Raw genomic sequence first — 21,262 nt, 5'->3', positions numbered from 1 at the left:
CAGAGTGTTCATGGTGATCTTCACTGGTACAGGAATTGAAACCACACTCTTGTCTCTCCGCATGCAAACCAGCCATTAAGTCAATTGAACTTCTTGCGGTTACATCCACAAAGCTGTCAGAGAGCAGCCTCCTGGTTATTGTGTATGTAATGTCAGCATATCCACAGTGCTGGTCAAAGAAGGACCTCTCACAATGGACTCCGTGACAGTGAAGGAGCGGCAATTGTTTTCAAATCTGGATGATAAGTGACCTGAAAAGAAACTTGGAGTGGTGCTGCTCCCCTCGTCCTCAAGTCGGTGGAACTCTCAGGTTTGGAAGCTGCTGCTTGATGGAGACAGGTGACTAGTTACATCTGAACAGTTCTCAAGATATTTAATTCAGTTTCTTCATAATGAGGTTGGTATTTATTTGTGACAAAATCATCACTATTATCTATCAGACTTCTTGGCATTGTCCTCCTGTAGTAATGATATGGAGTGCACAACCTCTGAATCCAAACACTTCACAAAAATGTTTGGAAATCCTGTTGGTATTAAAAAGAATGTCAATGTTGGATGCATACTATGTGTCTTAGTGTGTGAGTGCCTGACTTTTAACTCTCAATTCTGGATAGTCGAATCGGTTTAAAAATTCAGCTGTCAGAAGTAACACTCAAGCGGCACAAGGTAGGAAGAGATGGCCATTGCTTCCTAACTCCCTTGATTATGGAAAGAGCTGGAAGGAGCTGATCGTTGCAAAATGGGTGTGCAAGCAACCTCCCAGACCAACCGAGGTCCTGAAGTGACCAATTTAAGGGCTGGTTGAGGCCCAATCAATGTGGGCAGGTCACTGGGTTTACGCTGCCAGCCTTCCTCAGGGCTCTGGGAGGGTTCATCCCAATTGATTGGGAACTCTGTGCCCTTTGGAAAGCCCTGCTGATGGCATGGGTGGCCTCCAATGTAATTTCTACCCTTGGCACCCCTCCACCCAGCACACTGACCGTTCCCTTACATCTGGCTCAGCCTGACAAGCACACCACGGCCAGTTCCATTTTAGAATTGCCCTTGACCTTCACTGCTGCTCCCAGGCTGTCTTGGTTTGTTGTTCAAATTTGTTTACGGGGCATGGGCTTCACTTGCTAGGCCAGCATTTATTGCCCATTTCTAATGTCTGGTAGACATGATAATGAAGAAAACATTTGGTATGCTTGCCTTCATTGGCCAGTGCATTGAGTATATGAGTTGGGAGGTCCTGTTGTGGCTGTACAGGGCATTGGTTAGGCCATTGTTGGAATACCACATGCACCTTTGGTCTCCTTGCAGTAGGAAAGATGTTGTGAAACTTAAGAATTCAGAAAAGAATTACAAGGTTGTTGCCGGTGTTGGAGGATTTTAGCTAAAGGAAGAGGCTGAATAGACTGGGGCTGTTTTCCCTGGGGCATCAGAGGCTGAGGCTTTAAAAATCTTGAGGAGCATGGGTAGGGTGAGATAGTTAAGGTCTTTTTCCTAGGGGTTGGGGAGCCAAAAACCAGAGGATACAGATTTAAGTAGAGAGTTTAAAGATTTAAAACAGATCTAGGGTTAACTTTTTCATGCAGCTGTCAAAAGATGTGGTATAGGTGGGTACACTTGAAATATTTAAAAGGCATCTGGATGGGCACATGATTGGGAAAGGTTGAGCGGAATATGGGCCAAATGCTGGCAAGTGGGTCTGGATTAATTTAGGATATCTGGTCAGTGCAGACAAGTTGGACCAAATGGTCATTTCTGTGCTGTATAACTCTGACTCTAAGATTCAGTATCATTTGTAAATACAAAGACTGCAAACAGCTCAAACTGTGGGGAACAGGGAATCACTGACAGCAACTTTCAGTTTTTCCTGTTAATCGCAAAATGTGGACATCAGAAGATGCTGTCAGATTTTAGACAATGATGAAGATTGCTGATTGTTTTGCTATATTTATAACCAATCAGGGAGATTAATAGCTGCAAATATTTTTGACAATTAATTGGCAACACACAAATCTTTAGTCTTTACTGGTTTTTGTTTTTGCATATTTTACAATATCCCCTTTGGAAGTTATTTAGGTTTTGAAAACATGCAGACTAAATTTAGGTGGACGCATTAATTAATTTCTACCTTTTTGTTGAAAGCATATCTAAAGTTGTGACTTTTGTTGTGTCTGCCTCAGGTCAATGAGCTCCATGCCGTGAAAAGCAGCCTATAGTCTTACCTTCTTATTTTACTGTACAGTTAACAATGCTGCCAAAATGTACAACAATGAATGGTTGTCAAAAGAGTAATGCACCTGGAAATTGTTTTGTGATCAAACCTAGATGTGCAGTTATTATTTTCTGTAGTTTTGTTAGTTTAGTGTTGAGAATACTACTTTAACTTCAAACCTATTTCCCATAAATAACTTCTTTGTTTATAGTTGGTTATCCTTGAGTTCATGGACTGTATGCAACAGTTCTCTGATATTGTCTCAGTCCTGCTACTAAATGCGTCTCGTAGTGCGGGTGGCAAGCCTCCAAGTGCTAATTTGTTGTCCAAATGAAAGTCTGTATGATGTGAAATAACTTTATTGGATGCAATCCTAAAAGAACAATATGGTTTCCATATACAGTGTTTTATTGTGTCCCATAGTGAGTTAAGACTTGGCAAGAGATTGCAACATGTTTAAACCAAATTCTAGCATGCAAACATAAATGGTCAACTTGTTGTTTTACAAGGAATTTGTTGTTTGTGCCTTGTTTGTTTTCATGGTCGCTGAGTTTTTTTTCGTTGAGAGACTGAGATCAGGGCATGCTGGGTTTGTTTTCTCTCTGCTCAATTGCCGCTGTCTTCAAGATCTGGCAAAAAGCCAGAGATCAAGTGAGGTTGTCTGTTACAGCAGTATGTAAATTTCATGGTGGTAAAATTTGCTGGCTGCCCAAGGACTGTGTGTCACTAGTTACATTTTTAGCTCCTCTTGTTCGATTGCAAAACAAGTGTAACCAACATGTAAACCATACAACAAAATAATCCTGCAAAAAATGTCCTTGCTAATGTTTTCTTACATAGCTCACACAGCGGGATTTTTTTTCATTAAACAATTGGTAATGGCATTGAGGATAGGTGTTGGAAGGTCATATTGTGGCTATACAGGGCATTGGTTACACCACTTTTAGAATACTGTGCAGTCCTGGTCTCCATGCTATATAGAAATTGTGAAACTTTTGAAAGGGTTCAGAAAAAGTTCAAGGACGTTGCCAGGGCTGGCGGGTTTGAGTTATCAGGAAAGGCTGAATAGGCTGGGGCTGTTTTCCTTGGAGTGCTGGAGGCTGAGGGCTGACCTTCTAGGAGTTCATTAAATCGTGAAAAGGAATGGGTGAATAGTCAAGGTCTTTTTCTGAAGGTAGTGGAGTCCAAAACTAGAGGACTTAGGTTTAAGGTGAGGGGGAAAAGATTTAAAAGGATTGTTAGGGGCAACATGTTCATGCAGAGGGTGATAGGTGTATGGAATGGGCTGCAAGAGGAAGTGGTGGAGGCTGGAAAATTACAACATTTTTAAAAGGTATCTGGATGGGTAAGTGAATGGGAAGTGTTAGAGGGATATGGGCCAAATGCTGGCAAATGGGACTAGATTACATTAGGATATCTGGTCGGCATGGACAGGTTGGACCAAAGGGTCTGTTTCTGTTCTGTACAACTCTATGAATCTATACTGGCAAGTCATGACTACTATGTTCTCCCTTCTTAAGTTGCATTAATAGGCCATGTATTCTGTTTATATATTGTTTTACTGTCAAGCCTTGCACATAAGATAATCCCATCTTTGGAACCCCAAAAATTATATACTCAGTGAGTTGGCTTCCCCTTCCCCTTCCCCTTATTCAGCCATGACATGCTATCTCATTGGGACTCGATTCCTCGCCCCACAAATGGATGTTTTACTTATTGGTGTCTTATAAATGGGTGCAAAGGCTCAAGCAGGCAAGGCAGCTTGTGGAGATGCTCAGGAACTTAGGGCATGCCTCCAAAGAGCAAATTCGCTCTTTTGCCCTCTTTTGCCCTTTTTTTCTCCCTCTTTTTCTCTCTTTCGCTCTCTCTCGTGCGTGCGCTCGCTCTCTCTGTCTCTCTCTCTCTCTCTCTCTCTCATTTTTGCTTTATATTCCTCGGCAGAGTTCCTGTAAACCAGTGATTCCTATTGAGACTGCTTAAAGTTGTTATATCAGGGAATGTGGCACATCAGGTAAATTGCACTGTTTCTGAGTATATCGTTGCAAGTGGATGGTTGAAATTTCACATATATCCTGTGTACTTTCACATTCTGTTTGGTAGGAGAAATCTTGTTGGTGACCGACAAAGTGCCATTGAGATATTGTTACCAATGGTACAGTCAGAAGAGCAGGTGCCATCTGATATGTACTGCCTCTTGGGCCGTATCTACAAGGACATGTTTCTGGACTCTGGCTTCCAGGACACTGAAAGCCGAGATCATGGAGCATATTGGTGAGTGTTCACTCCATGTTACTTGCACTCTAGAGATACCCAGTTTGAATTCCATTTATGTCATGAAGGCAGATGAATAACTCTGTGATTTCTTTCCTGACCAGATTACAAAAAGGTGTCATCAACTTTTCTTTTAAGGGGGCCTAAAAGTAGAGAAGAAGAAAGTTCTCTTTCTTAGCTATGCTGATATTCTCATTCAATGGTCAGCTCCTTCCTTAATGTGTATCTTCCAACTGACATGATCAATCTAAGTGAATTCATTGTGTAAACTGAACAACTTGTTCACTGGTTATATACTGCTCTAGTATTATGACATGGAGACAGATAACCACTCTGTCCCTGTATTCTCAACATAGTAAAATGAAAATACTCATTCTCTCTCAAAATTGCCTGACTGGTTGCTCAACAGATTTTTTTGAATAACCAATTCCAGGCTTTGAAATTTATAGCTAAAACAAAATAATTAACTGTTTATAAATGATACAGTAAGGAGTTTTGAGTTTGATATTCAGCAGTTCGAATGATCTTTATAGAATCATAGAATCCCTACAGTGTGGCCATTGGGCCATTTGGCCCATCTGAAGAGCATCCCACTCAAACCTATCCTCTTACCCTCCAATCCTGTCCCTGTAATATGCATCACCCATAACTGAACCACCCAGCCTGCAGATCCCTGGGCACACTATGGGCAATTAAACATGGCCAATCCACCTAACCTGCACATCTTTGGACTGTGGGAGGAAACCAAAATACCTAGTGAAAACCCACACAGACACGGAGAGAATATGCAGACTCCACACAGACAGTTGCCCAAGGGTGGAATCAATCCAGGATCCCTAGTGCTATGAGGCAGAAGTGCTAACCACTAAGCCACCTTTATTCTGAGTTCTCTTACCATGCATGTGGCAAAGGCCAAAGACTGTTCCAAGTCTGGCTTTCACTTGGGGTCAGTTGCCCTCTTAATCACAGTTTAGATTAGAGGAGAGGTCAGTAATGCTGAATACAACATTTTTATACCTTTTTGGGTTATCATAATTATATGCACATTGATGTTATTGTTAGTCACATCCCCCTAATCTATGCATCCAATCCAGTAAGCATACAATCCAAGATGGACAACTTTATCAACTGCCCTAGCTCCTCCCTTATTCTCATGATGTTTACCAGATACCTCCATCATCTCTCTTTGGCATCTTACAATGCATCTGACTGTGGCACTCCTTCCCTGATATTTGTCAGCTGCATCACATTATTTGCCAATAACCTAAGTACTCCTTTATCAGTAAGAACGCTTCCAAATTTGCTACCAACATTAATAAGATTAGGAAGGATATTCATTCCTACCAATCGTTATGAAATCTTTAAAATTAACTCTAATATAAAGTGACTACTGTTCTGTGACATAGCTGACAAATTGGGAACAACCCCTCTCCCACTTCAGCCTGAAAGATCTAACAAGCAGTCATTCTGACTTGCAGTGCAATTACAATCCTGGCTATTCTCATATTATAAATGTGTTTTAAACCAGAGTTCAGTTCTTGAATCAATCTTTTACTATTTCTGGTCTAAATGCTTTCCATTACTAATTTTACTTTCTTACAGTTGTCTGTGGTTGACTGCTCCTAAATTTGTTTTGCACTAATTTCTTGTTTGCATTTCTAAGTTACAATTACCATTAAGTTCAGAAAACTGTAAGATCAGACTTCTCCTCCTTTTCACTAATAACGAACTTGGGACTGTGGCTTAACTAGGCCTTTCAAAAATACTGCTTAATAAAATGCTTATATGGTTAGAACTGCCTGTGAGAGAAATCCAGGTAAATTCTTTATTGTTTCTTGTCACCAGGACCTTTTATGACCACCTCCAACCTTTCATTATCTTATCCAATAACTCTGTATGGAGACCACAAGTCTGCTACATGTAGCTGCTAACCCTTTCAGCTATCTTGTGTCAACTTTTAAAGCCCAGGTGGCTGTTTTGTGAACTTTAGTCATGGGCCACTATATCACAGTAGTTTTAGCAAAATATCATTAAACAATGGATAATCTAATTAATGTCTACAATGTAAGCCTGTCCACCACCACCAACAACACTCAAGAAGCTTGACATCATCTGGGATAAGTAAGCCCACTTGATTAGCACCACATCCACAAACATCCATCCCTCCACCACTGACATTCAATAGCAGCAGTGTGTACTATCTACAAGATGCACTGCAGAAATTCACCAAAAATCCTTAAAACCTATGATTGCTTTCATCGAGAAGGAGAAGAGCAGCAGATATATAGGAACATCATCACCTGCGAGTTCCTTTCAAACCACTCGCCATTCAAACTTGAAATGTATCTTTGTTCCTTCACTATCACTGGGTCAGGATACTGAAATTCCCTTCCTTAACAGGATTATGGATCTACCTACAGCATACGGACTGCAGCACATCAAAAAGACAACTCACCACCATGCTCTAAAGAGCAACTGGGGACGAGCTATAAATACTGCCCCAGCCAGCGATACCCACTTCCAAAGAGAAACTTTAACGATACATACTCATTTTTGATTCCAGCCCCCCACTCTCACAAAGACAGACAGACATAGAGAAGGAACAAATCAAAAGGAAAATCAATGAGATGTAACTTGCCAATTCACTTAAGCTGTTTCCACAATGTCTAGAATCACCAATACATTGGCTGTATTTTGCTTCAATTCTGGAGGCAGTGATCAATGCAAATAGCTTCCAGTAGGCTTTGAGGAATATTCTTTTAATTCTTTTAATGTAGGTTTCAATTTCTGAATTTTCAATGAGCTGATAACAGGTGGGTAACCAAGGAACAAATAAACCTCCGTCCTGTAGCATTGGCAGCTACAATCCTGACAAAAACACACAGTTCAAAACCAGTGCACACTTTGGTCTCTCTGATTTTTTTTCAAAATCTTCTTTGTTAGACTGATTGTCCCCATAATTCCCTGTGAGACCCGAGTCAGCATTCAGTCATCTGCCATCTGCTGAAGCATAATGTCTCTCCAGAGTCGAGATGTCTGTTGAGTACTTTAGACAAAAATCAATCTGCAATTAACTTCTAAGTCTGGCCTCACAAACAAATATCGATTTGTTTGTTTTCTCTCTTTTTCTTTTCAAACAAGCTACAGCTCACAGTCCAAAGGTTACCTTTGGCTCTCAGCTCACAGTTCACGGTTCAAACCAAAAATTATGGTTGTGACACTAGCTACAGCATTACTGTCATATAATCATCACAGCACAGAAGGAAGCTATTTGGCCCATCAACTTCTTTCCATAACATAGAACAAATCTACTATATGTAACTAACTATTGGGGTAAGAATAGAAGTGCATTGCTATATAATATATTTAGAAATCCTTATTTAGGCTCAAGGATAAACATATTTCATCAAGCAAAATTGGATTAAGATGCACTTGTCCACAGTCATTTCAGCTGGAAATAAGGAAAAATGTGCTCAGACTAAACCTAGGAATTTTCCTCCTTCTTCTAAATGTTTCCAGTCTTTAAGACTGAGACACTCTGTAACTGACTGTGGGGAACGTTAGTCATGACCAACACACTTCGTACGCTTTCCTAGGACTGAGATGGCTGGCAGCCATTCAGAGGCTGGTACCTGCTGTCAGGATCTGCCCCATTTTAAAGGTCCAGGCTGGTGGCTGCACCCCAATACTGAATGCCAACAGCAGCGGTGTGTTAAGTCATTTTTGTGGTGGGGCTTGAGTCATGGAGAGCATGATGACCAGCAACCAGGGAGACGAAAGCAAGGAGCTGGGTTTCAGCAGTCCATGTTGCCCCTAGACTGCAACAAATTGAGATTCCCATCCTCAATGAGGAAGGCAGGCCACCCCACCATTGTATTTGTGTAGGCTGCCAATCTTCTTGCCTTCTGGGAACAAATTTAATGGGTTACAGGCTGTGTTTAGACTGTTTGACAACTTCAGGATCAGGAAGGTTGATCTTAGGCCTCCTGCCCAGGATATTCCTGAGGTAGCAGCAAGAGAATTGTCTTTTTAATTTGATTTGATTTATTAATGTCATGTGTAGCTCGGTACAGTGAAAATTTTTGTTTTGCGTTTGGTACAGGCACACCATACCATACTAGCTTTAGGCTAATAGAACAGAGCGAAGAACGCAATGTTAGGCTGCAGAGAAGGTGCATTATGAGCAAGATCAACATTAAATTAAAAATTTGAGACATCCATTCAGAAGTCTAACAACAGCAGGGAAGAAGCTGTTGTTGAACCTGTTAGTACATGTGTTTAAGCTTTTTGTCTTCTGCCTAACAAGAGGTTGGGAGAGATTATGACCAAGTTGGGAGCAGTCCCAAGGCAGCGAGAAGTGTAGATTGAGTCAATGGATGGAAGGTTGGTTTGCCTGATGGACTGGGATGTGTTCTAGGAATTTCCTTGGCCTCCTGGGAATTAGAGGCATTGTTGTGCTTTCTTGATTGTAGTGTCAATGTAGGTGGACCAGGACAGATTGTTGGTGATGATCACTCCAAGGAGCGTGACGCTGTTGACCATGTCCTCCTCAGTACCACAGATGTAGATAGGGGCAACCCCTCCACCTTACTTCCTGAAGTCAGTGACCAGCTTTTTCGTTTTATTGACATTGAGGGAGAGATTGTTATCTTCACACCATGCCACCAAGCACTGTCTCTTTCTTGTATTCTGTTTCATCATTGTTTGAGATCTGGCCTACAATGATGAACTTGTAGATGGGGTTCATACAAAGTTTGGCTGCAAGTCTTGAGTGTACAGACTGTACAGTAAGGGGCTGAGTACACAGCCTTGCTGGCCACCGGTGTTGAGAATTGTTGAGGAGATGCTGTTGCCTATCCTTACTGATTTGTGATCTGTTGGTCAGGGAGTTGAGGATCCAGTTGCGGGCAGAGCAGAGACCTCGGTCTCAGCATTAGGAGATTAGTTTGGTTGGGATTATAGTGTTGAAAGCACAACTGTAGTCAATTGCTAGGAGCCTGACAAGGTTTCCTTATTGTACAGAGACTCCAGGGATGAGTGTAGGGCTCATGAGATGTCTGCTGTGGACCTGTTGCACAGGTAGGCAAATTGCAAGGGATGAAGGCAGACTGGGAACTAGAGTTGATATGAGCCATGACTAACCTCTCAAAGCACTTCATCATTATGGAGGTCCGAGCCACTGGGCAGTAGGCATTGAGGCACGGTGTGTGTGTTTTCTTTGGCACCAGGACGATGGTGGTCGTCTTGAAGCGGGTGCAGTCTTCAGGTTGTAGCAAGAAAAGATTAAAGATGTTAGTGAATACTCTCGCCAACTGGTCCACACAGGATGTAGGTGCATGGCCGGAACCGCATCTGGGCAAGTCGCTTTGCATAGGTTCACTCTCAAAAAGGCCAGTCTAATATATACAGGGGTGACTGAGGGGACAGGTGCATCAGGGACTGTCAGGGCAGGTGACAGCGTTTCACTGACCTTCTTTTTGAAACGAATGTAAAATGCATTGAGTGCATCAGGGAGGGATGTATCTTTCGTCCACTATTCTGTTCTGCTTTGCTTTGTGACCCATTAGCCTTGCCACAAACAGTAGGTGTCTGTGTGGTTAGTTTGGGCCTCTTGGCATCTCTAATAGCCTTACGGAGATCTCTAATGGCCTTACAGAGATGGTATCCGAATTTCTTGTAAAGGTCTGGGTTATCTGACTTGAATGCCTCATACCTGGGACTTCAGTGGGCAATGGTCAATTTGCCTGATTCCAACCCGTCCAATTATTTGCCCTTTCTGTCACCTTCCCTGTCACTTTTAAGGAGTGGAAAGTTTCCCCCAAAGGAGAAAAGAAAATGACACACCCACTTTTAAGAAATATGATGCTCTCGCTCAACACCTTAGACAATTACCTTTATTAATGTAATTCTGACTGAAATTACATGTTCAGCGCTTTATACAGTGATGACACTGTAAATTAGTGTCACTGCTTATTGCCATTGCAATAGCAGAGAAAATTATAAAATATTGATTTTATTTATTTGCCCCACTGAGTACTGTATACAGCTGTATTGTTGCTGACTACTTTGACTTGCAAATTGAAAAAGTAAACCACTTATTTGTTTTTTTTGTGAAAGTTGACAATTTGTGCTATGGTTTCCCGACTCTTCAACTTTCAATTGTGTTTCTACTATCCCACTTCTCAAACTCAGCTGTCAAATAAATGTGATAGACTTAGTGTTCAGTTTGTAGTTGAACATACACATCATTCTTAACACATAAGGGTACAACTGAGGAATATGTGAAATGAGCTAAATTGTACAATTTTACCTTCTCCACCGGTTTTGTGAAGTAGACATTATCATAACTACAGGTTGAAATGTACAGTCTGAGTGCCTTTTAAGAACACCTTTCACAGGTAGAAGAATAAACATCCCTTTGTTCAATCAGCCCTTAAATATTTAATCTGTCAGTGAGTATACCTCAGCACTGTGCAGTGGGATTGATGGCTTGGGTGGCTGATTGGGAAGGTGAGTATGTGCCCACATAACCTACCCAATGGGGAAACACTTGCTGATTCTCCTTTGGGTACTGGAATACCAGGATTCTTCTTTGATTCAAATTTCTGTACTGCTTAGACCTTTACTTTTTTGCTGCTTTAGAATGAATTTGCAGTGATTTACTTCTTAACCAGATCACCTGTATAAACACTGACTTTTTGTTCTAGGTGCTCCTGTGTGTGCTGGCTTACATTACATTAGTTATGTTCACTGAGTCAGTAAATACTGAGGTGTTTGTTCATGCAATTAACTTCCAGTAAAATGTAGCCACCTGAATATGTAAATTTTCATTAACGTTAGATCTTCTGTTTAAGGTATGGAAAGGCCTTTGAATCTGAGCCAACAGTACATTCTGGGATAAATTTAGCTGTTCTCCTCCTTGCAGCAGGACATCAGTTTGACACATCCTTTGAACTGCACAAAACAGGTAATTAGTTTCAATTCATGTCTATAAAAATGTTTTTAAACCCAGGTTATATAAAGAAGTACCACGGTTAGCTACTATTCAAACTATTAGTTGTCATTGATGCAGTTTTTTTTAATGTTATACTTGCTGGAATGTTTATCAAGGTATTTTGGTAAAGACATTTTGCTACAAGGTGCCATATCGTCTGTTTGATGGAACTGTAGAACACGGAGTTGAGATTTCAGTCATTTACACTGACATTTTTCTTAAATCAAATATTTTACCTTTTAACCTTTACAATTAAAAAGCACTGACTCAAAAATAAAATCCATTATGACATGGGGGGGGGATATCTGAATATTTTTTCCTGCCTTCACCTTTCCCAATTCTTTTGTGCTTTTGCAAGTTTTAGGCTTGGAGTGCATCATCTCTCACTGCTGAATGGGACTTTTGAATCATTACCGGATAATTTCCCAAATTTCTCTTTAACTAGTGTCACTTTGAATCACTGGCATTTTGCCATCTGGAAATGCCTGAACAGAGACCTGCTCTGTCACTTCACTAGCCACCGGAACATTTCATTAGCCAGCCCAGTAGCACTGGAATTCCTGGGGCTCTGCATGAAGAGGTGCAGCAGCCTTCCCTGCCATCTGCTGGGGGACCCACTTGTTCCATCCACGTTCTGGGATCAGGTCATCGTAACTATTAAAACAAGTGGCCTGAACTTTGAAGAGGTGCCAATCCTGGTGCAATGTTTGAAAATTTGAGAACACTTTGTATGCCCAATGGAGGGAGCTCCAAACCCTTTTAGACTGAGAAATTATGAAGCCAGGAAATACTTTTCTCCTGTGGAGAAATGGGGGTCAAGTGGGCTGAACTGTGAAAAGTTTCCCTTGGCAGAATCCATATCCTCTCCTGTTGAACTGCAGTGAGGATATAGTATCCAAGTTCCAGTGTACACTCCAGGACCTGCTGCAGAATTAGTCAGGGAGGGGAGTCCACTCACATTTCTGTGCACCCACCCTATGGAATTTGCGCAACCGTTTGCAGGAGTATTTCAAATATGCGTCTGCTTTGAGCTTATGAGGGCTTGGGTTTCAGTTGGATGTCAGTTGCATCTGCAAAATTAAAAATAAATTTTCTTGACCACAACCACGGAAAGAGGAAGTACTGAAGAGTGACAGGTTCTCTTGTTTGTTTTTTCATGAATCAGCACAAAACTTCATGCAGACACTGAGCATATAAGTTCATACCCCTCCCTAAACCAACGTGTCCCACCTCCTCTGCTTTTGTATTATGTTAGGGATTCAGTTTGGTGATTCCAGATTGGCAGTTGGGGCATAGACCGCCTATTTTGTACCCTGATGGACTTTCCTTGCCATTGAATTGAGTGAAAATGTGGTTTGTCTGAACTTGCCTCTCCAATGTTCAAATCATTAATATACTTATATATTACGCTAAAGTCTTGCTGTGGCTTTATTTATGGTCTTTGAAAATGTTTTAAATGGCTAACCTATTTTAAATTGGAAGTCCATCAGGTTATCAAATAGTCAATCAAATAAGGATGGGTGTATATCTAAGAATAAACATAATGAATGTGCTAATTGCTGACATTGCCATGTTGCATCTTGTTTTTGAGTGATAAATGGAAATTGGGTTGACCAATTTTTGGTTGTAATTTTCAATGTCAGATTTCCCTTAAAACTGCAATTTAAGACCATGTTAGCTTCAGTATGTTCAGGGTTGCTGATTAAAACAAATGATAGAGTCCTTTTGATTCAGTCAACTAGGCCTAAAGTGTATTCACAGACCTACATAGCAAATCCAACAAAATCTGGGAAAAGACTTTGCTATAATATTGATTCTGTATTAATTGCTAGTTATGTATCATCCAGTTAATTGTAATATGCACTAAATGGATAGATCTTTATATGGATTGATTGGCGGTGATGCAGCAAGTTTCCTTGCAGTTGGGGTGACCATTTAAGAAGGAAAAGAATGAGAAAATTATTCAAATGTATTTTTGGACTATAGCTATCATTTAACGAAAAGATGAAGCATCAAGATGATTGTCCTTGAGATGGTAACAGTGACTTGCCTCCTTGAAATGATACAGTCCATGTGGCTTACCTACAGTGCCACTGCTGTTGGAGATAATTCCAGGTATTTGATCCAGGGATGTTAAAGGACCAAATCAGGTGGCATTGACTTGAATGGTGTTGCACCTCCTGGGGTAGCTCGCTGGAAATCAAACTCCATTTTCCCTGAAGTCATCACAGCATATAAAGATTTTATAAAAGTACACACAATTGTATAGTCGTAGAATTTTTATCTGCCTATGCCTTAATTTTTATGTGTGAATTTTTTCATATGCTCATGTGATAGCTCTAGAAATATGGGCATGTAATCCAACATTGAGGCTTACTCATTCAGGTTCAAGAACTTCTCCTGATACAATTTTAATGAACCTCTTGTGACCATATATCAATGGAAATGGACCAAATCCTTCTGATTCATTTGAGGAATCTCTCTTTGTATACAATGAGAAGTCTAATCCTTTCTCCCAATTCATAAGAGTATGCCTTACTCATGATTTGATGGTATCTCTCCAAAGCTTTCTGGATTTGCAGATGATGCACAGTTGGCTTCATTTGCTTTATTGCTAAAGATGTCCTGGAAAATGTTAGACATCAAATGTTACAATCTGATCAGGGTCATATCTCCAATTACAGTCCATTAATGAGTCAAAACAAACTGTGTGAACTTATCCACTATTGCTTTAGCACTTGCCTTTAAAGGAAAAACTTCTGGGAATTTGGTGGTTAAATTCATAATTATAAGGGTGTATTGATCTCCTTTTCTTTTCAGTAATGGTCCTACACAATCTGATAATATTTAGTTAAATTGTTCTTCAAAATTAGCATGGGTATTAAAGTTGCTGGTTTGCTTATATGTTGAGGCTTTCCAATCATATGAGGCATGTTTTATCAAACCTGACCATGTCTGATGAAGTTCTGGCCATGAAAGTGTTGTTTATTAATGCATACATTTTCTGTATTCCAGTGTGATCTGCCACAGGAATTTCATGTGCTACTTAGAATATCTTCCTAGGATATCTGGACAGTGCCACAATTTAACAAGCAACCATTCATTCACTATCTGCATGTCTGTGAGGATGCCTTTATCTCTTCAACACAATGCTATTTCTCATATCAGCATACTCCAAAACTAATGATCCCTCTAAATTGCACAGCAGTGCGTGCATGCAATCACTCCAAAGGTCCACAGTCAGCGTCAAAATGTTCATATCTGCAAGGCACTGCTGTACACAGACCTCCGAGGCCCATGTAGCTGGAAACAAAATGAGAGAAGGAATGCTATCTGAAACTCCTTCAGCCTCAGCCTCAGCTTCTGTGAGAACAGTCCGTATTAACTTTCCTAACCCTCTGGGCCTGTTTCCTGACCCTTAATTAACAAAAACATGCCAAATGCTTTTTTTGAAATATCCTCATTCTTGACTAGAGCTTCAACTTTCCTGATGGTATTAATGAATCACTAGTAATTAATTTTGTTCAATCATTGCTCTGGTCACCGCACATGTTGGAAAAATACCCACATCCTGTTCTTACAACTTCCTTTGTCTCTGTAACCTCAGCTGGACTTTGTGGTTATAAATTGAACTGTTGCTAAACCATTTCTCGGGATTAAATCAACTATCAAACCCAGATAATGTTTTAATTGTTCTGATAACTACTAGTCCAGATGACAAATCACACTCTAATGGACTTTATACAATAGAACTGGAATACTGTCCACCTCTCCCATTTACCAACAATTTGGCTTATATTGAACTCTCTGAAGGGAAAACTAAATCCTTCTTCAGCAAGAGTTTGAGAAGCCCCTGTATCCTTAGAAATGTTGCATTAATTTGAAGGAAGAGTTGTTATTTTCCCTCCAGACAAAAATTCTTCCTAATTCTCATCTACCATTTGTACTTCTCTATTCACAGCAATGTTTTCCTTTGGTTTCTCAGCTACAATTCAATCTGTGGCCTCTTCTTTTTGAGTTTTCTTTTCAGACTCCTACTCCTAATTCTAATAATTCTTATGTGTTTCTCCTGCAACTTCCAACTTTCAGAATGAATGTCCCCCATCTTGGTACAATGGAAACACCACTTTCACATCCAATTTTCACATTACCCCTCAGTACGTGACAGTCTGATCTGAGGAGATGAGCTTGGTACATTCCAGCTGTTTGTTCTTTACTGAGGCACCTTGCCTTACTATCAGTCTCCCATTTCCTATCCCTTTCAAATTTATGAAGGTAACAGAAGAAACGTTTAGTTTTACAATTTGCGTATAATTGTCAGCCATTATTGCTGCTTGTCTAACTGTTGCAACCATTTGTTCCTCAACACAGATTCTTATGATGGAAGGTTTTTCACTACCTCTAACAGAAGAATCTCTCTAAGAACTTTAGACATGGAGTTACATACTTGCAAACTTATCATTCTTTGCTGTCAGGCTTTTATTTGCCATTGTTATGTCATAGTTATGTCATTGTTATGTCATAGTTATGCTTTTTGCAAAACCAATTCAAATGTTGTCCTCTCAATTAAATGGTGCTTTTACCTTTTTCTTTAGTGAAACATGCTATGGGTAACATGTGCTCAATCAATTCATGGCAGTATTAGAGTCATAGAGTTGTACATCACGGAAACAGACCCTTCGGCCCAGCTTCTGACGCTCCAGGGAAAAAAGTTCCAGCTTTAGATTAGATTACTTACAGTGTGGAAACAGGCCCTTTGGCCCAACAAGTCCACACCGACCCTCCGAAGAGCAACCCACCCTGACCCATTCCCCTACATTTACGTCTTCACCTAACACTAGGGGCAATTTAGCTTGGCCGATTCACCTAACCTGCACATTTTTGGACTGTGGGAAGAAACCGGAGCACCCGGAGGAAACCCACACAGACACTGGGAGAATATGCAAAATCCACACAGGGAGTCAGCCGAGGCGGGAATTGAACCCGCGTCTCTGGCGCTGTGAGGCAGCAGTGCTAACCACTGTGCCACCATGCCGCCCAAATTATTCAGCCTCTCCCCATTGCTCAAATTCTCCAGTCCCAGCAACATCTTTGTAAATCTTCTCTGCACCCTTTCAAATTTAACAAGATCTTTCATATAACAGGGAGACCAGAATTGAATGCAGTATACTAAAAGTGGCCTCACCAGTATCCTGTATAACTGCAACATGACGTTCCAACTCCAATAATTAATGCAGTGACCAATGAAGGCAAGCATGCAAAGTACTGCCTTCACCACCATGTGTACCTGTGACTCCACTTTCAAGGAACTACGCACCTGCACTCCTATGTCTTTTGGTTCAGCAACACTCTCGAGTAACTTACCATAAAGTGTATAAGTCCTGCCCTGATTTGCCTTTCCAAAATGCAATACAACACATTTATCTAAATTAAACTCCATCTGCCACTCCTCAGCCCATTGGCCCATTTGATGAAGGTCACATTATACTCTTCGCTATCCACTACACCACTACTGTTGGTGTCATCTGCAAACTTAGTAACTATACCTCCTATGTTCACATCCAAATCACTTATCTAAATGATAAAATGCATTAGAGCCAGCACCGATACAAGTGGCACACTACTGATCACAGACCTCCAGTCTGAAAAACAACCCTCCACTACCATCATCTGTCTTCTACCTTCAAGCCAATTTTGTATTCAATTGCCTAGCTCCCCCTGGACCCCATGTGATCTAACCTTGCTAACCAGACTACCATGCAGAACCTTGTTGAACCCCTTGCTGAAATCCATATACTTAGCATCCACCATTAAACCCAGGAGGTCACTTCTTCAAAAAGCTCAATCATGTTAGTGAGACATGACTTCCCATGCATAAAGCTATGTTGACTATCCCTAATCAGTCCTTGTTTTTCCAAATACATGTAAACCCTGTCCCTCAGAATCCCCTGCACCATCTTGCCCACCACAGATGTCAGGCTTACCAGTCTGTAGTTCTCTAACTTTTCCTTACCACCTTTCTTAAATAATGGTACCACATTAGCCACCTCTTCTCTTCCACATCTCACCCGTGGCTGTCAATGATCCAGATATCTCAGCAAAGGGCCCTGCAATCTCATCCCTAGCTTACCACAAGCCTCTGGGTTACACCTGATCAGATCTTGGGGACTTAACTACATTTATGCATTTTAAGACCTCCAACATCACCTTTTCTGCAACGTGGACACTTTTCATGACATCATTATTTTGATCCCGATTTCCCGAGCTTCCATATCCTTCTTCAGAATGAACACTGACGTGAAATGTTAATTTAGTATCTGCCCTATCTCCTGTGTTTCCACACACAAATAGCCACGTTGCTCTTTAAGACTCCCTATTCTCCCTCGTTATTCTTTTGCGCTGAATGTATTTTTAGAAAAATCTTTGGATTCTCCTTAACTCTATTTACCAAAGCTATCTCATGGCCTCTTTTTGCCCTCCTGATTTCCCTCTTAAATATACTCCTACTGTCCTTATATTCCCCTAGGGATTCACTCATCCTAGCTGTCTATACATGACATCTGCTTCCTTTTTTTCTTCTTGACCACCGCCTCAATTTCTCTAGTCATCCAGCATTTCCTCAACTTACCAGTCTTGTCCTTCATCCTAACAGGAACATACTGTCTCTGGACTCTTGTTATCTCATTTTTGAAGACTTCCCATTCTCTAACTGTCCCTTAACCTGCAAACATCTGCCCCCAACCAGATTTTGACAGTTCCAGCCTAATACCATCAAAATTGGCCTTGCTTCAATTTAGAACTTTAACTTTTAGATCCGGTCTATCCTTTTCCATAACTATTTTAAAACTAATAGAATTAAGATCACTGGCCCCAATGTGCCCCTCACTGATACCTCAGTCACCTGTCCTGCCTTACTTTCCAAGAGTAGGTCAAGTTTTGCCCCTTTACTGATAGGTACATCCACATACTGAGTCAGAAAAAATTCTTGTATGCATTAACAAATTCCTCTAACCCTTAACACTACGGCAGTCCCAGCCTATTTTTGGAAAGTTAAAAACCCCTACTGTTTCAACCCTATTGTTCTTTCGGATATCTGAGATCTCTACACGTTTGCTTCTCAGTTTCCAGCTGACTATTGGAGTGCCTATAGTACAACCCTAATGAGATCTGGCAGCATTTGCAAATAAGGAAACAAGAGTTAAACTTTGAGTCCAATGAATCTTCTTCAGAACTCTAAACCCTGATCTGAAACCCTAAATAAAATTTGGTTTGTAATGTACTGATAGAAGTCATGTTTGAAGTTAGAATCACTGTCATTAAAATTTGATCACAAAATAGTCACTTGTGAGGGTGAGTATCTGATACCTTTTAAAGACATTTTGTTTTACATTGAACAGATTTGGACCTAATGACTGGCAGCATACACTTCATTTCAGAGCAATGTGCAATTTGGGAAATGGTTGATCGAATACTTGAATGGACTTCTATGAAGGTCAACTTTCCAAAGTGTGCAATTCAAAACTTAGGCTAGACTGAAAACAAAATGGAAACACTTTGTCATTATTTTTGATCAGTCCAATTAGAACAAACACATGCATATGATTTTTCTGAAATACGATTCCTGAGGTTGATTTGAATGTGTTATAATATATCGCACCTCTGTCTGTACTAATCTTGGTGATTTTTCTAATTCTGTCCAGGAGTGAAGCTCAGCAGCCTACTGGGGAAAAAGGGAAATCTGGAAAAAATACAAAGTTATTGGGATGTTGGCTTTTTCCTTGGTGCCAGTATGTTAGCAAATGATCCTCTCCGAGTTATCATGGCTTCTGAGAAGCTTTTTAAACTCAAGGCACCAGCATGGTAAGTCTGGATTCATGGCGAAGTGAAATAAGAAACCAGTGTGATTGGGGTCGGTTGGGACTGCTATGAAAGTGAGAAGATATGAGGAATTGATTGTTCTTTGTCAAGACAAAGAAGACAATCCTGCAAAATAAAATCTTTATCTCATAATAATGACGAGTAGAATGGTGTACAATCACTACTAAATGAGAGAGAGAGGAGCTTTTATTTGTAATTTCTACCATATACAACTGATACAGTAAAAACAAGACAACATTCCTCCAGGGCCAAGGTTGCTACATGGGCAGCACAAACTACACAATCATACACTGCATAAAGTGCTCTCTTTCTCTCGTGCACTCTCCCTTGTGCTCAATGTCTCTCTCACGCTCTTGCTCTCCCCCTCTTTCTTTCGCTCTCCCCCTCTTTCTTTCGCTCTCCCCCTCTTTCTTTCGCTCTCCCCCTCTTTCTTTCGCTCTCCCCCTCTTTCTTTCGCTCTCCCCCTCTTTCTTTCGCTCTCCCCCTCTTCTCTTCTCCTCCCCCCGCCTTTCTCTTCTCCTCCCCCCGCCTTTCTCTCCTCCCCCCCCACCTTTCTCTCCCCTCTTTTCCCCCCCCCCCCCGCCTTTCTCTCCTCTCCCGCTCTTTCTCCCTTCGTCTTATGTGCTCCGACAAGCGCACACATGGGCACCCTCTTCCTGTCTCCCCTAACGGCCATCCGTCACTCTGAATGTAGGAGACTCCCATTGTCCCCCAACCCACTTACTGACAGGTCTCTCCATTTTTGGTGGGCCACATTCCGCTTGCTCACAGGCTGCCTACAGTTTAATTAAGAAAGAGAACTGCCCACTTTCTTGACAAAGATGCAAGCTTTATCAAAAGCAAGACACATCTGAATGATTCCCTACATTTTGTGCATTGTATGACCTCAGGAATTTCGAGCCACTTTATAGCCAATCCAATACTTTGGAAGTAAAGTCATTCCCTGTAATTTAGGGAAATGACCAATCCATTTTTCACACTGCCACCTTGCAAACTGCACAAAGGTAATGGTGCTGTCAGCGGTACCAGTAATGTTGAGTGAAGGATTTAAAGTTAGAGACATACAATTGGCCAAAATTAGATGAACACTGACATCTTGGACGGTTGCCAGGTTAAAGAGGGCAAAGAAATGGGAAAGGCTGAGGAACCTGAGGCATTCTGAAGTAAGATAGGAATTTAAGGGCATGCCTTAATGGGGAGCTGAGGACAATTAACAAACACAGTGGATAGTGGTTGAACAGGACTTATTGGGCACTGAGAGAGTAGAGTTTTGTATTAGCTTATGTTTTATGGAGGCAGAAAGGTAAACCTGAAGAGCGTTGCAATTTTCATGCTTTTTGTTCCTTCTATATGTGGACATACTGAAGCAGAAGCAGAATCGAGCAACTTTAGGTGGAAGTGGGTTAACTTACCGTTAGCATTGATATGTCATCAAAGCTTATCTTTGGATCAGATATGACACCAAGATTGAAAACAGTCAGGTTTGGCCTGAGACCATACTCAGGGAGAGTGAGGCGATGAAGCCAGGAATGAAACTTGTGGCAGGGTCCAGTGATGATGACTTTGGTCTTCCCTAGGTATTTTCAGGAGTATTTTTGTGAATCCAAAACAGTTATAGTGGTCAAACCTGAATTATGCAAATTTCATCACTTTTTTTTTGTTTGTTGAACTTAAGGTGTTAAGAATACTTGTGTATCAAAATGAAGTACAGTGGATCTCCTGATATGTGCTCATTTTGAGTTCTCAAAGATCCACATTGCTAATGGTCAGAACCACGTTGTGTTGTGCACTGTTTTATAAATCTATCTCAAGCTACTAATCAGAGAAAAGAATGGGTTCACTTAATCTCTCCTTTGTGATTCTGTTGCTGTCCTTCTGTAATTGTCTGAGGTTGGCCTAGATTTTTTCCTGACTGT

The 21,262-nt window shown here is 40.9% G+C and overlaps 1 protein-coding gene across 1 annotated transcript in view; it reads left to right on the top strand.

Moving 5' to 3' along the window:
• The window catches only part of map3k5 (mitogen-activated protein kinase kinase kinase 5), a 176,496-nt gene that overhangs the window by 72,509 nt on the left and 82,725 nt on the right, over nt 1-21,262 (top strand). The window contains exons 7-9 of the mRNA XM_060849929.1: nt 4,304-4,474; nt 11,329-11,441; nt 19,169-19,328. Coding sequence (XP_060705912.1) covers nt 4,304-4,474; nt 11,329-11,441; nt 19,169-19,328 — 444 coding nt within the window. The remainder of the gene's footprint in view (nt 1-4,303; nt 4,475-11,328; nt 11,442-19,168; nt 19,329-21,262) is intronic.

The sequence above is a fragment of the Hemiscyllium ocellatum genome, chromosome 3, assembly GCF_020745735.1.
Source record: "Hemiscyllium ocellatum isolate sHemOce1 chromosome 3, sHemOce1.pat.X.cur, whole genome shotgun sequence".
Taxonomy (NCBI): domain Eukaryota; kingdom Metazoa; phylum Chordata; class Chondrichthyes; order Orectolobiformes; family Hemiscylliidae; genus Hemiscyllium; species Hemiscyllium ocellatum.
This window is presented reverse-complemented; position numbering and strand designations above follow the sequence as displayed.